The 22,612-nt window shown below is 41.9% G+C and overlaps 1 protein-coding gene across 2 annotated transcripts in view; it reads right to left on the bottom strand.

Annotated features, from left to right (window-relative positions):
• FAM135A (family with sequence similarity 135 member A) overlaps nucleotides 1-21,198 on the bottom strand; it is a 90,349-nt gene extending 69,151 nt beyond the window's left edge. For both annotated transcript variants that reach the window (XR_004549447.1, XM_034060450.1), the window contains exons 1-3: nucleotides 21,085-21,198; nucleotides 5,835-5,919; nucleotides 2,078-2,198 (exon numbers count right to left, since the gene is read on the bottom strand). Coding sequence is in view for 1 of the 2 variants with exons in the window: in XM_034060450.1 (XP_033916341.1) it covers nucleotides 2,078-2,154 (77 nt within the window). In the remaining variant the exon portion in view is untranslated. The remainder of the gene's footprint in view (nucleotides 1-2,077; nucleotides 2,199-5,834; nucleotides 5,920-21,084) is intronic.
• Nucleotides 21,199-22,612: the final 1,414 nt, after the last annotated feature.

Below are 22,612 nucleotides of genomic sequence, written 5' to 3'. Positions count from 1 at the left end.
GCTGACATTTTATTTTACACAATTCAGAATGCTTCTAACACCATGAGACAGGCATGCTAAAATGGGCAGGCTTGAATGCACACAATCCCAAACAAACCCAGAATACAATAAATTCTACACCTGACTTTTGGAGAGCAAAACCATGCTAAATACTACAGTATCTCAAAAATAGGAGGCTAACAATGAAGCTAAAGACTTCCTGTTCTGCTGATTAAATCCTTCACCCAAGAGCTCCTCTGATAATGTAAATACTACATCCTGTCTCCGATAGAAACAAAGACAGTTCCCTAGAAAAATACTAGAACTTACCCAAATTGACAGAAATTATCACACTAAGTCACATTATTCAGTCTTTTAAATTATTCTGCGAGCTCCCTCTTCCTCACAATATTGCTTTCTAAGGGATCTTGCCCAGAGTTAAAGGTTTAGCTTGAAAGCAGAGGTAGTATCTACTGATGTCACTTTTCTCACTATATCAGCATTCTACCTCTCTGAACTTGCCCTGTGAATCTGCTGCCTTTTAAAGAGTAAGCTAAAAAGAAACATGTCAGATAGAATACTGGTAATTATACTCCTGTGCTTTGCTTCCCAACTGCATTTCTGAGGAATCACTTGAACTGTAAGGTTAAGACAAACAAAACCACTTTCTTCTCTTCAAGCTCTTCTCTATTAGCGTTAACATGATGCCATGTTAACATTCTACCCTCTCTCTTCCCACTGATTTCAGATATTAAAAAAGGCTACAGTTTAACAAACTGCTTTTCCCTGAAGTAATAAGAACATTTTCAGTGTTTTCCCAGTCATCTTAACACTTCCTTAACCCTCTTCTTCCAATGAAGAGAGGAATTACAATTTTCCCTAAAGAGGGGACACAGTCTGTTGCATATACTTTGACTGCAGATGGTGGCAAGCATAACAGGTAATCACTTATGTCAGCACCAGCTTCAGGTCAAATTTATAGAGAAGCTAGCTTTAATAAAATATAGATAAAAACTAACAGTAACATGGCAAAAATAGAGGCTAGCTAGCTATGCTTTGTAACAGTATTTTATGCAACTTCTCAATCCTACCATTTATATCACTCTTACCCAAAACCCACCTCAGAGGGGGGGGAACTATGTACATACCAAAGCAAAGAAATTTTTCAGTTACTTCACCTTCATCAAATCACTCTGTCAAAAAAACCCCAAACAACAAAACAAGCTCAAATAACCCAACCCTATCAAAACCAATACCCCCACACACACCTTGAATTAGAACAAGGCTAAAACCAAGAATTAATTTTCTTATTACTAAAGTGTTCCTAAGCAAAATTATTCTATGATGCTTTGGAAAAAGGAGCTATCATAAATCAACATTGATAGATATTGTCTCCTGCCTGTAAACACTGACACAGCCTTAATCAGATTTATCTAAAACAAACATCCTAAGAACTACAACACTGAGGTATTTTTTACTGTAGTCTATTAGAAGACTGACAGGACAATTTACCATGATACCGGATGACCAAATAATCTTTAGTTATTCAAAAATAAACTAAAAAGGATTATTTCTTATGTGGCCACTGAAAAGGAGAACTTTAGAAAGTAAGCTGGCAACAATCAGGTAATATCAAATAAAAGGAATGCGAAAAAACCTTCTACAGAGACAAGGAGGCAGTATGCAACTGTAACTGTGGAGGCACAGCACAGTGTGAGGAAGAGAGAAGCTGGTGAAGTTCTCCACTGCCAAATTGATAAATGAATAAGTTATTGGGGCAGCAACATTTTTTAAAGATTCAAGAGAAACACCTATCAGATTTCAAACAAAAGGGATCACAGAAAAGAAGATATGAAAGGGTAAAAGGTTCCTTCTTCTTCAATCAGACAGAAAAAAAAATCTATTACAACTTAAGTTTTAGGACAAATTATTTCAGCATTTAATTCCTAGAAAGTATTTGCCTTTTCAGTAAGGACTAAATATTTCCCTAATTATTGTAACAAGTCAGTAACACATGAAGCAATGCTACATGACAGTACCCATTAAGGTCTTTTCAGCATCAGCCATCCACCAAAGTTTGAAAGAACGTACTACCTACCCTCTTTGAAACAAATCCACATTGAAGAATTTGTGGAGCTCCACGGAGAATTCTACCATAGCCTGAACTTCACTCATGTTTAGTAGGATGAAGAAGTCAACACTTGTCAGCACCTTAGTTACTGAAAACAAACAGAAACCAAACTTTTTAGAACACAAACTGTGGATAATGCCTGCTTGGTCCTTAAAAAGGACAACGCTATACACAATTTTGCACAGCTTCATTAAAACCACAGGCCCAGGGGTAAGCAAGAATATAGTGTGGACTAAATCTGGCCCACAGTAACTTCTGTTTTTGCTGCAAAGGAATCAAATGCTATCAGAGAGTATCACAACACACCATCAGCATAATACAATCCTGGCACTTGCCAGTATCTCTACACTGCAGATTGCTCTGGCACTTGGCTGGAAAGGGAAACTTACTTCTGACAAGGAGAAAAAGAGCATGGTCTCCTTCCAGCCCTTGCTGAAGCAGAATGACTATGCAAGCAGCAGTGCCTCAACTCTGATGGGAGGACAGGGGCAGCTGAATTACAGCATAGCCAAACAGTACCGAGGAAGTACATAACCAGGTCATGTAGTGCTTTAGACGGAGAGGTTCTAGAGGGAACATCTCTAGATCTAGGCAGGATCTAGGGAGGTCAACATGCTCATTTTCAGTCAGTCTTTGTCAGTAGTAAAGCACTAATTCTCGTTGCCTTCTTCACAGTCACAGACTGGCACCTTCCTGCTAATTTACAACTGCCTGCTGATGCTTAAATTAAAATTCTACACACTTTACCAAGTTCTGCTGTTTTTCCTTCAACACTACCAACTAGATTAATAATAGGTTACACTTTCTGCAAACACTTGTCTTCAAACTTCACAGTTCCCACAAGCACCATCTGGATTGAAGAATAAGCTAACCAGAAGACCTAAACCAGACTATGCTCCATGCACATTAGTCCATCTTCTGTGTTTAATGCAGAAACAGCAAACAAAAACTCAGCCTGGAGCTTGAAGTGGATTATGGGGCTTTTAGTTTCTAAAATTCTGAACATTTGGGTGTTTGCGAAGCAGCAGGCAGTACTACTGAGACTGAAACAAGAGTAGCTGGGAAAAAAAGTCAGCACCACAGCAGTTAGGAGTCACCTGAAAGTAAAGTTACCTCTATCCTACCAACTAAATTATCTTGGCATACAACTCAAGGTTAAGATTTACCTTTTTGTACTCACTCTAGAGAAGCCAGAAGGCTCCAAGCATCCTAGCACAGATCTAGATTTTTAACTATAAACAAGAAGTTAATTCTGACCTTGGTTAAACAGACAAGGACTTTGCATGCCCTCCACAAAACCATGGAACAGTATGCTACTGAAGTAACAGGCACCAGGATAAGGGGAATTTTGCTTCTGAAGCTGTTATGACAATACGGAGAACTCAGATCAAGGGCCCTTACTGCAAGATCAATACAACAGCATTTAGATGATGCTACTAACTCAGCTTGTCAAAAAATTCTGTCATCATTCAAATTTCAATCAAGGGATTTCAACAGATTAAATGAGTGATGCTGCAAGTTTTCTACAGTATGCAGTGTTAGGACTGCCCCTGATAATGTACAGGGCTTTGGAACAATTCCATCTTCCACTGCTTTGTTGATAGGACTGTGTAGAGATGTCTTCAGTGCTCTTTAAATCTAGAATCAAGAAATTCTGCATTCTAATTCTCTGGGATTGTCATAATGGATTTTCACATGTGCATCACCTACTAAATGCAAATGTATCTTCTGCAGATGGAACACTGACCTGCCACTGAGCAGAGATTCAGAGATCCTAGACCTGCCATGACCCTTGACCCACTGGCTGGGCAACAAACCTTGTGCATAAAACCTGTGATAAACTGTCCATTGCCTCAGAAAAGAGCTCACTTAAAAACAGCCAGGAAACAGCTAAAGGATTTAAATACCATGGGGTATCTCAACCTGGTTGCATTTTGATGAAACTACATTTTCAAGGGAGGAAGACATCACATGCCTCTGACTCCCCAGCACAATGAGTGGCACAATGTCCCTGAGTAGTCTGCCTTCACTAACAGAAGGAAAAACTGTTCCTGAAGGAGTTGATGGGCCAAGCAATCACTCCCTCAAATGCTTCAGGGTCCCACAAGCCTCCAGTAGGGAAACTCAGAACAACCCAGAACTAGTCCTATTAGACAAGTTCAAAGGTCCACTTCATGAATGAGTTAACCAGAAAAAAAACCCTAGGAGAGAGACACATCTTACATTACTGCCAAAGGGCTGTCCAGTGACCTTGTGGTATTTCCGTTCTATCTAACACGGCTCTAGCTGGGACCACTCCCTCCCTCTGTCAAGCTGACTTGGCATCCACAACCAGTCCACCAAAAACATTGCCTAGGCAGGCAACCCCTGCAGACCAAACACATGTTCCAGCAAACACAGGCCTGCATAACACATCACTGTGTGATTTAATCCAGGAACACAGGCCTTGCTCAACTACCAGCAGTAAAGGGAAAACCATCACCCACACCTTGCTCCAGTATCAACTGCAGAACTAGTAAGAAATACTGAGTCACAGTTCAAACAGTGCGTCCAGAAGCAATGCTGCATACCACTGCAGGAACTCAGGGCTGCAGTCCATCAGCTGACCTTTGGGGATGGCTTCTTCTTCACCAGGCATGAACCTGTTCCACATGCATCCTAACCTGGCTGAAGGGGAGCATTTACTGCCCTGGGCTAACATAAACCAAATCACTACTTTTCTGTCAAGGTCTTTCATATCAATGCAAAGGAGAACAGTGTTCTCTGAAGTATATAACAGAAAGTGTTACACAATGATTAAACATTTTTAAGGAGAAACTGAAAGCAGACAAAAAAGTTAAACGCATGTAGAAGTACTGATTTGTATAGATTCCATTAAAATTTACAGCTAAACTTCACTAACTTCAATGACATTAAATCCTCACCAACTCATTTTAATACTTAATGAGCTTACTGCTATATTTTAAAGCATATAATTAACATTCAGAAGCCAAGTTACTGAACTGCACATTTGTCCTGTCTGCATATAAGAAGTGGAAGACTCCTTCAGTAGATCTCTACATATGAGCAACAGAGGTTAATGCAGCATATAAACATGTATCAGACGATGAAAATGAGAAGAAAATCCTAATATACAAGTTAGAAGGGGAGGGGGGGGGAGAGGTCATAACTTTTGGCAGTTACTTAACATACAAAATCAACAGCATTTCAATACTCAAAAATATTTAATCACTGAGACTGAACATCTCCAATAGTTCAAATGTCAGTTAAAGCCACCTGATCCTATACTGAGGGCCAAAAACTCTACTTTCCTTTACACTTCTGGGGTTTATTTATTTTCTTAACTTGGAAAACCTTCTACATATCCTAGCCAGGTCATGTTGTCCCTACACTAGCTCACCACTTCTTTAGTTATCCAAACTAATCTATCTTTTCTAAGACAACAACACAAAAGGAATCATAGGATATCAGATTTTAGAAGACTATCAGAAGGAAAAAATGTTTCTTGATACTGTTGTGGTTTTAATTGATAATTTTAGTGATACTTCACAGCAGCTGCATCAGAGCTGCTAAAGTGTATGAAAAGCCAGATGCAGGTTTATAGAAACCTCCTAAAACAGCTTTGTTCTCAGAGAAATACTTGTGTAACAGTGCCATTGACCTGTTGGGAACTGCCAGACAATGCAAAGAAACAAACCAGCAGTACATTCAAAGAATCTCTTACCTCCACTGATAAAGCTCCATTTCAGTATGTTAATTAACCCGTCTTCCAGTTCTTCGCTATTGCTGTCAAAAACATACTGCTTGAACTAAAAAACAAACAAACAGAACATTTTACTAAGAGCAGTATCTCTAGAGCTTTTCAGTACTCATGCTATTCATTCTCTTTTCCTGCATCCTAATAACGTACCTATCATGTCCTCTCCAGTAACTATACACGTATAGCTACTGGAGTAACTATACGTGTATATCACCTACCACCATTCTCCAATTTGCCCTCAGTTCTGGGACTGCAGTTTTCAGCTTTCTGCATACGCAGCAGTCTGACACCTATTTTTACAAAATAAAGTGAAAAAATACAACTTCTTGTGAAGCCAATGCTCTGTCAGAGCTGACATTGCCATGCTCAGACAAATTACCCCCATCCTCACCAAGGAATTCTAAAATACAGTTCCCAGAGAACTCTTGTACACTCCCAGTCACCCATACAAGTCTATGGGGCCGGATTGGTCACACCCAAGAGCACTGAAGGAGCTGGTAGAGGACCTCAACAAGCTACTCTCCATCATCTATCAGCAGTCCTGGTCTAAAGAGCAGGTCCCAGAGGATTAGAGGCTGGCCAATGTGACACCTTTCTACAGAAAGGGCAGGGAGAAGAGCCTGGAAACTACAGGCCTGTCAGCCTGACTCCTGTGCCAGGGAAGGTCATGGAGCAGATCATCCCGAGTGTGATCACACAGCATTTGCAGGAAAACCAGGGGATCAGGCCCAGCCAGCACATGTTCATGAAGGGTAGGTTCTGCCTGACTGACCTGATCTCCTACGATATGGCAACCCACCTGGTTGATGAGGGAAGGGCTGTGGACATTGTGTGTTTGGACTTAAGTAAAGCATTTGACAAGTTGGCTGGGAGTATTGATCTGCTGAAGGACACGAAGGCTCTGCAGAGGAATCTGGACAGGCTGGATTGATGGACTGTGGTCAATGGTACGAGGTTCAACTAGGCAAATCACTGGGTGCTGCACTTAGCTCACAACCCATGCAATGCTGCATGCTTAGGGAAGAGTGGCTGGAAAGCTGATCAGAGGAAAAGGACCTGGGGGTGCTGACTGATGGCTGCTGAACATGAGCCAGCTTGTGCCCAGGCAGCAAAGAAGGCCAATGGTATCCTGGCCTGTATCAGCAATAGTGTGGTCAGCAGGACCAGGGCAGTGATCATCTCCCTGTACTCAGCAATGGTGAGGCAACACTTCAAACCCCATGTTCAGTTTTGGGTCCCTCACTACAAGACAGACACTGAGGAAGAGGGTCCAGAGAAGGGCAACAAAGCTGGTGACAGGTCTGCAGAATGTGCCTTATGAAGAATGGCTGGGGAAACTGAGGTATTTAGTCTGGAAAAGAGAAGGCTCAGGGGGGACCTTACTGCTCTCTATAGCTACCTGAAAGGAGGTTGTAGTGAGGTGGGTCTCGGTCTCTTCTCCCAAGTACCAAGTGATAGGACAAGAGGTAATGGTCTCAAGCTGCACCAGGGGAGGTTTAGACTGGATATTAGGAAAAATTTTTTCACAGAGAAGGTGACCAGGCATTGGAACAGGCTGCCCAGGGAAGTGGTAGAGTCACCATCCCTGGAAGTGTTAAAAAACTGTGTAGACAAGGCTCCCACAGACGTGGTTTAGTGGTAGCCTTGGCAGTCCTGGTGCAATGGTTGGACCTGATGATCTTAAAAGTCTTTTCCTACCTAGTAGATTCTATGATCTCCAGTGTCTCTCAGCTCACCAGCAGCAACGTAGTGATGAGGAGGCAGGAGGATATTCTGGCCTGAGTCATCAAACACAGCTTATGTCCCCATGCAGTCTATATAGCTACCAGGGAGGAGACAACTTACAATAGGTCAGATGAAATTCTGCTGGTAAATCTCATTTTCTTCCTACTCAGGAGATGAAATTCAAGAGACAAGGCAAAGAGCTCTAAGATCAAGAGCTCACTTTCTCAGAGCAAACATTACAGGTAGACCAACACCACCTAACGTTCTGAAACTCCCCTTGAAACTCCTGCTATACCACTACCTTAGAACTGTTTGTTAATAATCAGTCTATCTCCCCAGTATTCTTAAGCCATTAGGGTATTTAAAAACTATCCTGAAAAACAACCAAAATCTCTCTTTTTTTCTGATGACCCTTACATGTTGGACAGAAAGAAAAGAGAATGTTTAGTTAGCCCTTCTTGAAGAAACTCTGCATCCTTTTCTGTAAGTTTCAGAGAATTACAAACAAAATCTATCACAGCTTGTGCAGGCAAGCCATGAAACTGAACTGGCTTTGTCTTAGCTTCAGAGAGGTGAGAGAGCAAGTGGAGCGTAAGAAATACATTATCTGGGATTTTTAAAAATAGAAGTCACTAGTGCATGTGATGTGTGATATTGCACCTTTGGCACCACAAATTATCAATAATATCCCAGTAATATCCTGATATCATAATGCTGCATCAAAATGGCACCGACATTCATTCCATTTGTTTAACAATGCAGTAGAGCTTGTGTCACACCAGTTCTCTTTTAAAAAAGACTAAGTTCCTTTTTAATAGAAAAATAGAGAAAACATGCAAAATACTGAGTATTTGAACTTGTTCAAGCCTTAGTTTTAATATTTTATGTTCTAAGTCAAAAGCAAAAATACAGAATCCTATAAATGAAAATACAAAATGTTTATTTTCCCCCAGTCTTCTTCTAGCTGCTCACTTAACACAAGTCTTCAAATAGTTTTTTCTTGTAGGTCGCTGTAGAAGCTTTGTGCAGCTCCACCTCTTGACTCTTCTTCCCTGTCCACTTCTTTACACCCAGAGACCCAGCACCTGCCAACACAAATTCAGCCACCATCCACCTCTGTGCCGATGACTCATAGGTTTGTCCCTCCACCTGAGAACTATCTTCCCTTCCAATTTTAGCTGTTTCTTGGACACAGCCTTCAGTTGAAACTCAGTGTCAGACCAAAACAGAGTTCTTGACCTGACCTGCAAGGCTAACAGCTACTTTCTTAGCACCCACGATGGCACAATCTGACTGTAAACCTAGACAGTATTTTTCATTTATTTTCTCTGGGTTTTCACAGACTTTGGCAAGACTATACACGAGACCTGCCAAATTTTTCTGCATGTGAGTGGAAATAAAATCCATCTATCCATATAGCTTAAAACTCACCCAAGCTAGTATCGTCTTTTATTTAAGTTACTGTGAGGCTGAAAAAGCATAATTCACTGCATGCATTAGTTCAGCATGGTGCTGCAAAGTACTAGCCTGTTATTTTGATCATTTTACGTCTCTCTCTGCATCCCCTGCAGAGACAGCCTGGACTACTGCTTCAAGCATAACTGTCTTGTTCTCCTTTGAAATCCTTTCACAGCTGTGCAGCACCCGGTATCACAGCATTCTGGTTGTAGAGCTCTCCAACTAAACTCTGGTTCTCCATAATTAAAAAGGTGAAGGGGTAGAAAAGAAATGCTAATTAAATTCTGGATTGCAAAAACAGTGTTGTAAAACAAGGAAACAAACAAACAAACTTAAATTAGAATACCCAGGATACCTTCTTCAATTCATTATCCCAATTTTAAAAAGCAACATGACCACAACTCAGAAAAAGACAATAGACTGGAATATATCTGGAATTATTAATTACATTCTTTTTAAAGCTTCACAGTTATAAATAATTATACGAATGTACATAACCACAGTTACTTAAATATGGTTAAACAATGACCTAATTTCATGGGCTCAGGGCAAAACTCAACTATTATAATTTTCTTCTTGCCTGGTTCTCTAAGCCTAATATTACTTCCCAGACAGCCACTACAAGGTTTGATTCACCATTTCTAACAAACCTAATGCAAGGTATCTATGACATTTTAATGGGCTAGATAAACAACCTGCTTAATAAAGCATTAGAACTCAAATTTTCCTACTTTTGCTTTAAATTTAGCACCAATAACTGGTCATCTATGCAGCACACTGATAAAAACAACACACTCACTACTTTGAGCTGACAACTTGATTATTCCCACTGAGCATGGAAGTCATTAATATGTTGCATTTTTTTCTTTTTTTCTCCCCTATTAATAGATCCTGTACGTGATTCAAGAATTTATCTTGGAACATTAATTAGCCTTATTCCCTTCTACCCTAGCATTGGTCTTTGTCTGTCTGACAAATGACATGTTATTTCTAAGCTTCTTCATTAAAACATTTAAGATGAAAAGTTCTGCGAGCAGCACGGTTAAAAGCTTGCTTTCCTTCTCATGTGTCCTTCGCCCCTGGCCACAATAATCCCTACCCTTCATGGCCCATGACTAGGCAAAAAAATCACTCGTCCTGCAGGTATGATGAAGCTATATCCACAGCAACCGGCCAGCTACTGCAAAACAGACCTCATGCTAGCTGACTTGTGTATTTTAACTCCCAGTATGGGCACTAACTTCTGTGTTTTCTCTCTTCAGCCACCAATTTACACTAAACAAAAACCCCACCATCTCCAAGATCCCACCTCCTCTTCCACATTAGCCTGAATTGAGCAATGGTTTCAACAGCAAGTTGCAAAGAAAGAGGAAACAGAACATGTGCAAACCAAACTGCATCCTTTATTTGCCTTTTACAAAGCCTTCCCCTAAAAAGAAAACCCACATTTTAAAAGCTATGATTAAAAGGGAATGAAATAACTGGCACAAATGTGACTGCCTTTGAGTGAAAACCACCAAAATGTAGCATTTTGACAAAAAGCAAATGTACTACCACCAAGAAGAGCGGATAGTGCAAATCAGCAGTTAAGCTGCCCATTCACTACCAAGCCACCTTTACAACAGTGACGAAAGATAAATACCTCTAACTAAAGCAGAAGTGATGTAGCTAGAAATACATCTGCAAATCAATTAATTACTTATATTTTGCTTATAATTTTCAATTAATGTAATCAAACTCTCTTTTCCTAATGATCTATTTTGAAAAAAGTCTTCTGGAACTTTACATAAAAAACATGCAATGATCTTTAGTAAACCAAAAAGAAAATAAATTGCAAGGTGTAGTATGTTGGCTTAAAGAACAAATTGCATAGCTTAATACATTCACCTTCTCATAATCTCCAGAATTTATGAAAGGTGTGCTAGGTAAGAATTAATAAAGGAGGAAAAGAAAGCTTACTAAAATAATTTTAATTCTGCCCAACTGAACAGGTTTTTCATAAAATATTAAGGCTCTTAGTATACTTAAAATATACTTTGTTTTCCTACTTACACAAAGTAAGAATGCAGTATCTCTTTGAATCCCATGTCCCAAACAATGCCATCAAATGAAACATAACTCTCATATGGACAGAAGAAACGTCTGCAACAACTGTCATTACTGTGCCGTATTTTATGAATCAGAACAGTGTCCAAAAGAAAACCGTTACAGCTTCTCTCCCACCTCAAGCGAAATTACTGGAAAATAGTTTGATTTCAACAGAAATAAAAAAATAAATCTAACTGTACACTCAGCAGATTATTTTTAATATATACTAATTCTACATTATTGTCCTCTGCAAATAAAACAGCACAATTTACAGAGCTGAGTTCCAATACCTGCTCTGAGGTTATGGTTTGACAAGACAGTAAAAATAGTTCAGATTTGACAGGTTGATTTTGTCTTTATGCCAAATAGTTACTGTCTTTCTTCCTACAGTAGGCATTAAGTCAGCACAAATGATATATTGTGTACTCTTATTAAGAAACATGATAGTTTGCCCGCCTCATCAAAGTTACATTAGGAAATAACCTGAGAGTAAATCTGATGCAGCATCAGTAGTCACAAAACCACTTCTTTAGTAGTTACTACACTAGTATCACCTGTGGTGATAGGCTGGATGGGCCAAGATGGAAAAACAATGACTCCCTTAGGACTTCCATGCAGATTTAAGTTAATTTAGAAACCCATTGGAGTCCTGTATCAAAGCCTACTTTATTTTACAACACCTAATGTTACAAACCTAATATAAAGTCAGCTGATTTGGGGTTGGCTTTACACTACGACATCTTTAAAAACATAATCCTTTGTTTCATGCTTTTCCCTGTGTTTTGGCTTCCAGTTTCCTACCATTTTCACAAAACAATTCCAGACAAGCATTATAGCAAATAAATTTAGGTTAAAAGTTTGATTCTTTAATTTTCAATGCAAAAAAAAAATCTAAAAGCTATGGAAATATAAAACACTGATTTTACCTTCTCATAATTTCTGTCCACTGCCACTCACCAGAGAAATGTTACAGATTCTTATTTTTTTTCTTCCTTTGCTCAAGATTTTCTGACTACAGGTCTTCTAAGACCCTCCCTGCAACTCTTCTTGTCCATAAAACACACATTAAGGTCAAATCTGTATTAGTCTAGTACAAAGCACAATTTAGTTATGGTTGTATGATACAAGCATAAGGCTGAAGGACATTTAAGCAGACTGTCATTGCAAGCAATGACCTAACGTGGACACAGGAAAGTATTTCAGAATGTGCATTAAAGCTTTTCAAGAACGTGTTGTATCAAACACCTACCTGTCAGTTTGGTGCAAGACTTTAAGCTCTTTCCGCATGCTTATCTTCATACTGACCAGGTGAGAAAGAGCTATACTTTTCTCTGCCAACCTCAGGCAGCACCTCAAGCAAATTATTCCCTGCTCATCTTCAAATCTAAAAGCATAAAGTTGAAAAATTTCTAGCTTTATAAGTTTACTTAGCTAGTACCAAAACCAGTCAAGCACCAGCTTTTCGTGCTCTATCCTTGATGTCCCCCACCTTCTTTTCTACCATTGGAGCCTTGAGCAAACCAGATCTGACCCAACAACTACTAGGCAAAACAAACAAACAATACAACAATAAAACCAACAAAGAACACACACCCCCAACCCAAAAATAAAATTAAATCACTCTCTGCTTTCCTTCACCTGCTTTAGAAGAGAAGGGACTAAACACAGTACTTTATGTGCTTTTGTGCTTTTTGATGGACAAATGCTCAGCAAAAGAAGTTTCTGAAGAAACAAGTCAAGTAAAGAAGGCACTGACCAGTAGCACTGGACAACTGTGATGGCAGCTTGAACAAACTGAGCACAGCTCAGCATATATGCTATATGAAGAATGGATGTCAGTAAGCACCGTATAAAACAGCACATTATATATTATCAGCAGCAAAGTCTTCAAAGGATTTCCCTCTGCTACCCTTAGAGACTTGCTCCCACCCACTCCATGAACAGCCATCTCTGTAACTGTGCTGGCAGCTGGGGTGAGCAAAAAGCCTACCACCATCACAACAAACATTTACTGGTATTTTGGAGGTTGTCCTGTGATTTTTTTGCATTTGTTTGTTTTCAATTTAAACCACAACATTTCACTGATTTGAAGCAGGACAGCCTCCATAAACAGATGCACTGATACCTCTGAAAGGCTAAGACAATATTAATATCTAACTCTGAAGAAGTGAGCAAAGGCACAGCAAGAATTTCAACCAGCTTTGGCCATTAAACTACACAAAGTCTTCCACACCATCAACAGCTTCAGAAGTTCCTTCCCCAGGTGCTCATTCCCATCTTCACAGCATCAGCTCATCGCCCCTGCAACACTGCCAACACAGCTCTCATGGGACAGCATTTTAAAATGAATTCGTTGCCATTTTAGAATACTCTATTTTTGCAGGGCTTGATCAGATCACTTCCTTATCCTGTTTCAAAGCACAGCTCCACAAATAGCAGTGCCATCACAGCAGTGGGGAAGGGAAGGTGAGCAGCAGCACAACACAGTGGATCCTCTGACCAGCAGTCCCCCAAGCGTGCCCATCTCCTTAGGCCATGGCCTGAGTGCAGCGAAGCAGTTTAAGTAGCAGTGTGAGAGAAACTGCCCCTTCTCACAGGCATTCCTGAGGTAAAATACCCTCCATTTCTTCCCTGTACTTAATTCTGCAAGTTGAAAGGGGAAGGAGACAGTACTCCTCCCCCTCAGGAAAGGACATAGTCCCAGAGCATGAGTGCCAGCCCAGTCTAACCTTTCCCCTGCTCAGCAGGGCTTGTCCTGCTCCCTCCCCACAGCTCAGCTTCCCAGGGAGGCAACCGCGCACCTGGGAACCTGCCCTGGCAACCCGGCCAGGGACGTTTCTTTCCTGAAGGAGGCATGGGAGGCTGGAAAGACGAATGGCTTCCAGCAGCTCTCTGCCCCAACAGGCCCAGAAACATGCTCTTCTCACAGTTACCAACCCACAGATCGGTGTTGGGGGACAGGACTATTTTTCCTAAAGCAGGGCTCTTCCACTCCCTGTCATTGAGGAAGAGAGACACAGGGCTGGTGCTGCTCCCCCCTCACTATAGTGCCAAAATAGAAGTTGCTTAAAGAGTCACTATTAGACAGATATAACATCCTTATCAAACTCAAGTTTTGCTTTTGTTTATTCTACAGCTTGAAGGCTTTGTGCCCCCCAGTCAGTTAAACTCTGTGTGGCATTTAACTGGCAGAACAAGGCTGCTGCATGAGAAACCACTGAGTAACTGACACAAACCTAAAATGGCATAGCTGTGTTTATGAAATTACACATTCAAAATAGAAGACATCTAATGATCACCTTCAGTAGCTTCAATGGGAATACTTGAAAGGTTACATCAAAACAGAGCAGTAAACTGATTTTTGAATTAGCTTGAACTGTCACAGATAATATATAAACAATTTTTGACTATGTTTTATATGGGACAGGCTTTGTTCACTCCTTTTCTCCTACCATTTCCTTGTCATATTTAGTCAGAAATTCTTGTACTAACGTTTGGTTACCATTAAATCCCTTATATGCTACTTTCAAACTTGCTACCAGCAAAAAAAACTATTAAATACACCGTAACACATCCAGCAGAAAAGGACCCAACAACCAAGAACCAAACTCATCAGAGGCTTTTCCATATCCTGCTGACAGTGTAGCAGGTTTGTTTTCAAATAGGCTCTAGTTCCCTACCTTAGAAGGACAAACTGACAGCTGACCATACTAGCCAGTCACAAAAATTCATCTTTCCATCTAAACTCTTCTCAGCTTTTACACCTTTCATGAGTTAAAAGGCAGGTACACATCTGTTAGAGCCTGTAGTCACCAACCCAAATCCAGATCAAACATCTGTAGCATTAGCTGGCATTCAAATTTATTTCAGAGCCATTCAATGTACTTTCCACAGAAAATATCATCTTTTGAGTAAAATTAACAGCAGGTGTAATTCAGTAGCTCAGAGCTTCTGCCCCAGCAGCAAGGGCTTTCATTAGAAAGAGAAGTCCAGCCTAACAGAATGGCTGTGAACTTGGAAATCCAATTCTTGAGGTGTAGTATTGACCCCAACTGTTAAAAGGTTTTTTCCTCAGTGCTGTTTTACATGTAAAGCGGTAAAATACAGATAGCTTTCTACTACCTGGGCACCGTTGTTTTGGCACTTAAAATACTCTCAGTATCTTGGCACATTTTGATCTGAATTATTTCACTGAGGTAAAAGGTTTAAGGTCAGAGGTGGATGAAACCATTGGCCCTAGAATTATCCAATAGCTGGTATAACCTCAGAGTTGGCCCAGAAAACTCAGAAAATCCTTTTTAAAAAATACATTTATAGAAATGTATCATTTGTAGACAACTAGATGGACCACATATATAGGCAGGCAAGCAATATATACTGTAATTTAAAAGCACTAGATATGCAAATACCTCTACTACTAAAAGACAGCAATATTAATTACACTAGTTGGATTTTTTTTTACATGGAAATACACAATCATTATGCAGAGAAATTGTCAGGTGACAACTGAACTGACAGCTTGAGAAGAAAATGCAGTTTCTTGAATAATACTTCCTAAACCAGCAGAAGAGCAAATACTATTATATTTCTCTTGCAAGTTTGAATAGGAAAAAGATAAATGATAAACTGCAAGCCATTCTGATATGAAAATTTAATAAGAAACCTTGCTTATTAACTTCAGAAAATCATCTACAGCATAAAGAGAAGTCAGTTTATTTTACAGCTAGAAAGTGTGATAAGCTTATCATAGCTTGACATCCTGTACCCAATAGGTAATGATCTATGCCTTTATCACTAACAGTGATAGATTCATGAAGTTACAGCACATGAACAAGCTTGTGACTATACTAAACAGAGCTAGACGTGAAAAACAAGACAGTTTATTATTTCAATATGTCAGAAGTGAAGTGTAGAGGCTTCCTGCACAACTGATGAATGCTGCAGAGTTCTTATTTATAAGAATTTGATGGTGTGGTATGCACAGGTTTGTGATTTATTTTATAAATGAGATTCAGCAAATTATTCAGCACATATATGTAACATACATAATTATACAGTATTACATACATAATTATACAGTATTAGAGGTAACAAATTAATAATTCTTCATTTGAAAATTAAAAGTAGTAAAAAGTAACTTTCAATTTTCCTGATACAAGCCATGCAACTCAGAAATGGGTAAATCTAAAATTTGGTTTTAGTAAGAAACATTGATAAGGGAAACTTTTTATCTTATTTCCAACAAAACTACTTGCAAAATACAAAGTTCAAGACTCTTAGTACTGAAAATGTTTCCAATTCCAAAACCTCTACAGAAATACCCATTAAAAAAAAAAAAAAAAGAAGATAGCACTGGAACCATCTAACGAAAACCAGAACTGATTTCCTTTCAGTCTGCTTTAGCACTTGTAACTTTTGTTCTGCTTGTAAGTTGCACTGTGAGGTTTCATTCTGTTCCTTTTTTCTCTGCTTGTTTTTTCCATGAATAGTACTGTCACCGATTTCCTGCTTGAAGAAAACACAGTTGGCTCACCTGGCTTCTCCTTGATCCCAGACTACATCAAACTTATTTCCCCCGTTTCAGATTTTTTTTCTTGTATACTCTCTGTTGTATACTCTTGTTACTTCACATGTTCCATGTATTGTTCTTTGAAGAAAACAATTTGTACAACAGACTTCTACAAGTATCAGTGACATTGCATTACCAACATACCAACTGCTTTTACTAGAAATGAATGCATAAATATTTAACTGCTATGGTCATACTTCTACAGCTATGTACTTTTCCATACGCAGTACTTCAGGAGATGCTTACTATGAACAAAAGTGATCAAAAGGTGCCTGGTAAAACACTAGAGCAAGCCAAAATCAGCAGATGCTTAACAAACAAAAAAGCACATGTCTTGCCAGACAGAAAACACACGGTGCATGAATGTTGGCAAAATGTAAGGACATACTTCAGTGGTTTGCCTAGCTGTGGCTGAAAAACACACAAGTAGCATTTATTTAGAAACATAGTCTGGTCCTAGCAAGTTTACAGGGACAAGAAACAGTGGCTTTTATGTGGATTTAACCAGTCAAGCCGTGTTTCACTCCTGATCTAAACAGTAAGATTGCTACTTGAAAGTTCCTATATAGGATCCTATATCCTACATATAAAGCATTTGAGGGTTTCTATATAAACTTTTAATTTAAAAAAAAATTGAAAAAAAAAATTAAAATCCCATTTTCCAAGCTGCTTCACCAGGAGGGAAAATAAATGCAAGATTAAATAATTTGTAATTCAAGAAACTCTTTAAATTAAGCTAATAGTTTAGCCAAAAGAGAAACTGAATGTGCTGGTACTTCACACAGATACATATTTTGGCTACAAGGTCCCTGAGCCCAGGGCTTGGCAGAGGTACCTGACATACAACAGCAGGCTGGCAAAACAAATACCCATCAGGAACAATTGCTGGTCACTGCACAGATGCTACTCATCTATCCTGTCATGAAAACAATTAAAACACTAGTGAGACTGCATTTTTCCATATGGAGGAAAAGGGTGCAACCTCCCACCTTAGTTAACAAGAGGGTATATTCTGCCAAGCTTATCCCACAATCTGTAGGGATAGGGGCTGAGAAAGAATGAAAGAATTTCAAGACAGAAAACACAAAGTATCATTATGCTTTGAAGAAAAAGAAGAAAGCAGGGGTGAGAAGCACTGGCTCCCATCAATAATGAATTCAGACACTGAAACAAGGTCAACAGCACAAGAATTGTCAACCATTTATTATAACTCTCACACTGAGGTCCACTTTTGGAACCAGTTTAACTTTCACATTTGTTCAGGACAGCAGCACCCAGGCCCAGAGACGGACACAGACATCAGTACTCAGCACTGCATTAAGAAACATTTAGGTGCTGCCTCCTAGGTTGATGGAGACAGCTAGGTTCTCTTCAAAGAAACAGCACTGCAAGAGTCAGAGCTTAGGCAGGACTCCCATATCTTTACCTGCAGCAGCTCAAAACCTTGTCACTCAGTAATTTCTGCCTCACCTTTCTGCCAGAATTTGCTTTCCTATATACCTCCACAGCCAGCCAGATTGTTGTGGCATACGTATCCCAGTCTAATCATTTTTAGCACCCTCAAGGAAAAGCTTGCACCAAAACACTGGACTATAACCTGGTAGGAGTGAGATACTAATAGAAACACCCTGCTCCAGGTTGTTTACAACATCTTAAAACCACTACAATGAAGTCCACCGGACTTGTCAGAGTCTTCCTCAGTGGAGAGCTGAGTAGCAAAATCAACAGGGAGAGCTAGAGAGAGCAATGGATCTCAATTACCGCATTTCTCCTGGCTTGGGAACTGTGTTCACTGTGTGGGATAAAAATGCAAAAAACAGCTCCAGAACTGGGCTTTGGAACCCTGGTACTTCCAAGGGAAACATTAACACCAAACAAAGGAGAGTGCCAGGTAACAGTTTCAGATCCATTAACTGGGGATTCACTGGCTTCCAAGAGACACCTGCTCTTCTGAAACCTGAACAGAACCAGTGCTGTTATTTTTGAGGTTTTGCTGAACTAAGTTCTATAGCAATGGAATTAAACTGAACCAACAAATGTGTTGAGTTGTCTGACACATTTTCCAAAGAAGCTCTGGAGACAGATTTCGGCTGCTGTGTACACTTTACTATTATTGATTACTGTACATGCCAAACCCTAACTGGGCCAGTTGTACCAAATGTAATCTGAAGTGAAGGTTAACAGATCAATTTTCTTGATAAGTGTTAATTCAACAACAAAACTAGTATTTTCACATATTATATCAGTCAATTCTTACCAGGTTTGTAGAATTGTATTTAATATAAGGGAAATCTAAAGCCTTCCAAAGAATGAGTTCGAATGACATAAAAATCTGATTTTTATTGATTACTGGAAAAAAATAAGAATTGATTTACGCTGCTTACAGGCGGAAAAAAAAGAAAAATTCAGGAAAAGGAGAACAAGTTGGCCCATCCAAGGAAACCATCAACTAAGATTTACAGCTGTGCTCCGACACACCAAATACTGGTACTCAGACTGTGACTACTGGCCCAGTCAAATGGAAGAAAGAGAGCAAGGTGCTTCTGTGTTTCATTCATGCAAAGTATTCACAAAGATATAGCCAGAGCCTGGATTATTGTTCATTTGCTACAAAACACTATTTTTAGTTCTAATGCTCAATAAATTGTTGACTGAAATAATTAAAACTATGCTGAAGTACCTGATTTGCTCCTCCACAAACCCAGCATTCTTACATCCTGAAAAAAAGACATAAATTGCCAGCAAAACACAACTTTACTGAACTAAGTTTGGATGGGAAAGTTATCCTTTAGCAAGGGCCAAGCAGCTTTTTCTTCACAATCAAAATGTTAAGCAAGAGATATTTTAAGGATGAAAATGTAATACATTCCCTTCCAAAGTAATAAAGGTCACACTCAGTAGCATTCCCTGCTTGCCTTCAGTCCAGCAAACAAGAAAAAAAGGTGTACGCCGGTTTTAGCTCAGGCTTTTCCCACGCATAAAACAACAGTAAGCTAACTGACTGAAATCTCTGTAAAACAAAGCAAACCCTAGTAGAAGAAAACAGACGTTTATGGACACTTTCTTCACAAAATAGAAGACTTCAAACAGAAGTTTGTTTACTTTTCAATGAGAAGAGGCAATTGCAAGAACATAAAGGGGAAGTTGGCTTAAACACTTCAGCACAAACGACCTCTTTACTTACAATATCAACATGACTGTAAATTCCCCCCCCAATTATAATTTGTTACGCTATTTCTCTTCGAAGTGGCATGTCTGCAGCACATAATCATTAAATAAAGTTTTCAAGTAAGTTCCATTTTGATTAAAACACCAAGCAGAAATAAAAGCTTATCCACGAGAGCTCTTACACATCATGCAAATTCTGCCGTTAGCGTCCCGAGGGTAATTCACCCCTACGGATGGTAACAGGCGGTGCGAGCATCTGCTGAGAGCTGGCACGGCGTAGCTGCGGCGCCCAGCCTCACACACACACTGCCCTGCCGCACACACCGCAGCGCACAGCCGCTGCTCCGAGGGGAGAAACAGGATTTTCCCCGGCTCGGCTCGGTTCGGTTCAGAGTGGGCCCGCACAGCCACAGCTGGCAGCGGCAGCCGCCGGCGGTGGTGGAGGAGGCGGCAATACCGCCCTTCGAGCACCAGGAAATAGCCGGCAGCTATTCCTAAGGTCGGCCAGCAACTTTCCACACCGCACGAAGAAACGACATTAAAATATATAAATAAATGAAAACCCACACAAACACCGTTTCAAACGCTGGGAGAATCCGGCATTTCTTAGGAAGGCAAGGAGGGAGAAGGCAGCAACACCTCCGAGTGCCCCAGCACCGTGGCCGGTACTCGAGCAGCACTTCACGGAGGGACTGGGTGGACGTTATTTGTGACCTATTTTCGGCGCCGCGATAAACAATCAACAACGGCGACACGGTGCCGGAGCTGAAACTTCCCCCACCACAAGCCACTCCCGGCGGCCACATGCCGCCCCCAGCCCGGGGGGACGCCGCGGCAGGCGAGAGGCCAGAGGGGACAAGGCGGGGGGCGGCGACATCCCCTGCCCCACGGCTCAGCTGGTATAGCCCCCGGGCGGCCGCCAGCCCCCCGCTCCGCCTCGCTGCTCCCCCCTTCCCCAGGCCGGGCTGCGGAGAAGCTCTCGGAGTTTTGCTGCCGGGGAGCGGGGTCAGCCTGACACAAACAAGTCCCCGACCGCCATGCCCGCGGCGGGCACAGGCCGGGCACGGAGGGGCGCGTTTGGCGCCCGTCGGCCCCCACCGCAGCCCCATGGGAAGCGCCAGGACGCGCTCCAGCCGGGCGTTCTATCCCGCCCTGCCCCTCTCCCTCAGGGCCCCCGTGCCTTCTCGCCGCTCCCCCAGCACCGACCTGGGACACAAAAGAGCGGCCGCCGCTGCCCGCCGATCGCCAGCCGCCTCCTCCTCGCCCGCGCTCCCTTCGGAGTCCAGGCCGCGGCAGCAGCGGGATGGCGTAGCGCAGGCATCCGACGCCAGCGCCTGCTGCTCCCGCGGCGGGCCGTGCCGCCGGCGCCCGCTCTGCACTGGGCGGGGAGTGGCGAGGGATGGGGAGGGCGCTAGGGGCCGGCGGTGCCGGCCGAGCGCCGCTTCCTGCTCCCCGGCGCCGAGGGGCGGCGGGTACTGGAGCCTGGCGGGTGCCCCAGCCTCACAGCTGCCGCCCGGGGCCTGCGCTCCACTTTAGGCAGAGGCCGGGTGCGAATCCCGCGGCAGCCGCATCCCCGGCTTCTGCGCCGGGCGTTCCGCGCCGCTTGCGGCTCTGAGGAGTCTCCCGCTCGGCTCCCGCGGCCGGTGCTGGCAGCCGGACCCCGGCTCGCTGCGCCGCTGCCTCCGGTTCGGGATCGTGCTCCCCCTGCTGCCCCACCGGGCCGCGGCTCGGGCTCCTCCTGCGGCTCCGCGGGGCCGGACTGGGGCGGCCCTGGAGGGGAAAAGTCTGCAGCCTTCGGGGGGCTGCCAGGCAGGGCCGGGAGGGTCTAAACTCAGGAGAGCTTGCCCCTGGCAGCTCCGTTCCCGCAGAGCCCTCTTAATGGCGCGTACTGGAAGGCGGAGGAGGCCTTTCTCTTAGGAACCCAGCGCGCTCCTCCGAGCCCTTGTGCCCTGGCCTTGGCATGGAGCCCCTGGGCTGCTGTGTGGTGGAGGCTAAGGGTGCAACAGAGGTCGAGCCCACCTGACCGAGTACGGGAGTGGGCATAATGAGCTGCTTTTAAGCCCTTAGAGGGAAAAAGTTCTCGTTCCTGCAATACCATTTTAGCAGTGTACGATAGCAAAATACAAGTAAATCGGCTATAAGATGCACTAATAAAATTGGTAGTCTTTGAAGAGAAGACATGCTGGGTACTGCAGTCATTAACAAGTGTGATGCATAGCTCGAAGTTAGTTGGCTCAGAGAACTACCGAAAACAAAATTGTGGGCTGTCTGAGAGACAAAAAAAAAAAAACCCAACCAAAAAAAAACAAAAACAAAAAACAAACCTGTTCTTTCATTTCCAGCAGCTTGCCTTCATCTGGGGAAAAAAAAATCTTGGATGTGGAGAAAACTGGGATAAAGATAGCTTTTCAGACTTCAGCGTGAGCTTCCTATCTAAAAACCAAACCTAAGCCTGTAGCTGTTTTCACAGAAAGACTGGTCACAAAGCAGTAAACTTGCTTTAGTTTAGAAAGTCTGTCAGGCCACTCAGGTGGCCAGCAATGTTGAGTTTGATCCCTCAGTCTGTGGATAGGGTTCTTTCGTAATTTTGTCTCTGAGTGATTTAGCATCCAAAAATGCAGACAGGTAATTAAGTGACAGCAGGAAGCCTGAGTGATGCTGGGATAAATGACAGAGGGATGAGAAGCTGATCACCATGAAGTACCGAGACTGGCTTTGTGAGACATTCTGAGAG

The sequence above is a fragment of the Melopsittacus undulatus genome, chromosome 3 (assembly GCF_012275295.1).
Source record: "Melopsittacus undulatus isolate bMelUnd1 chromosome 3, bMelUnd1.mat.Z, whole genome shotgun sequence".
Classification (NCBI taxonomy): Eukaryota; Metazoa; Chordata; class Aves; order Psittaciformes; family Psittaculidae; genus Melopsittacus; species Melopsittacus undulatus.
Note: the sequence above shows the minus strand (reverse complement) of the source record. Positions and strands in the feature narration are given on the sequence as shown.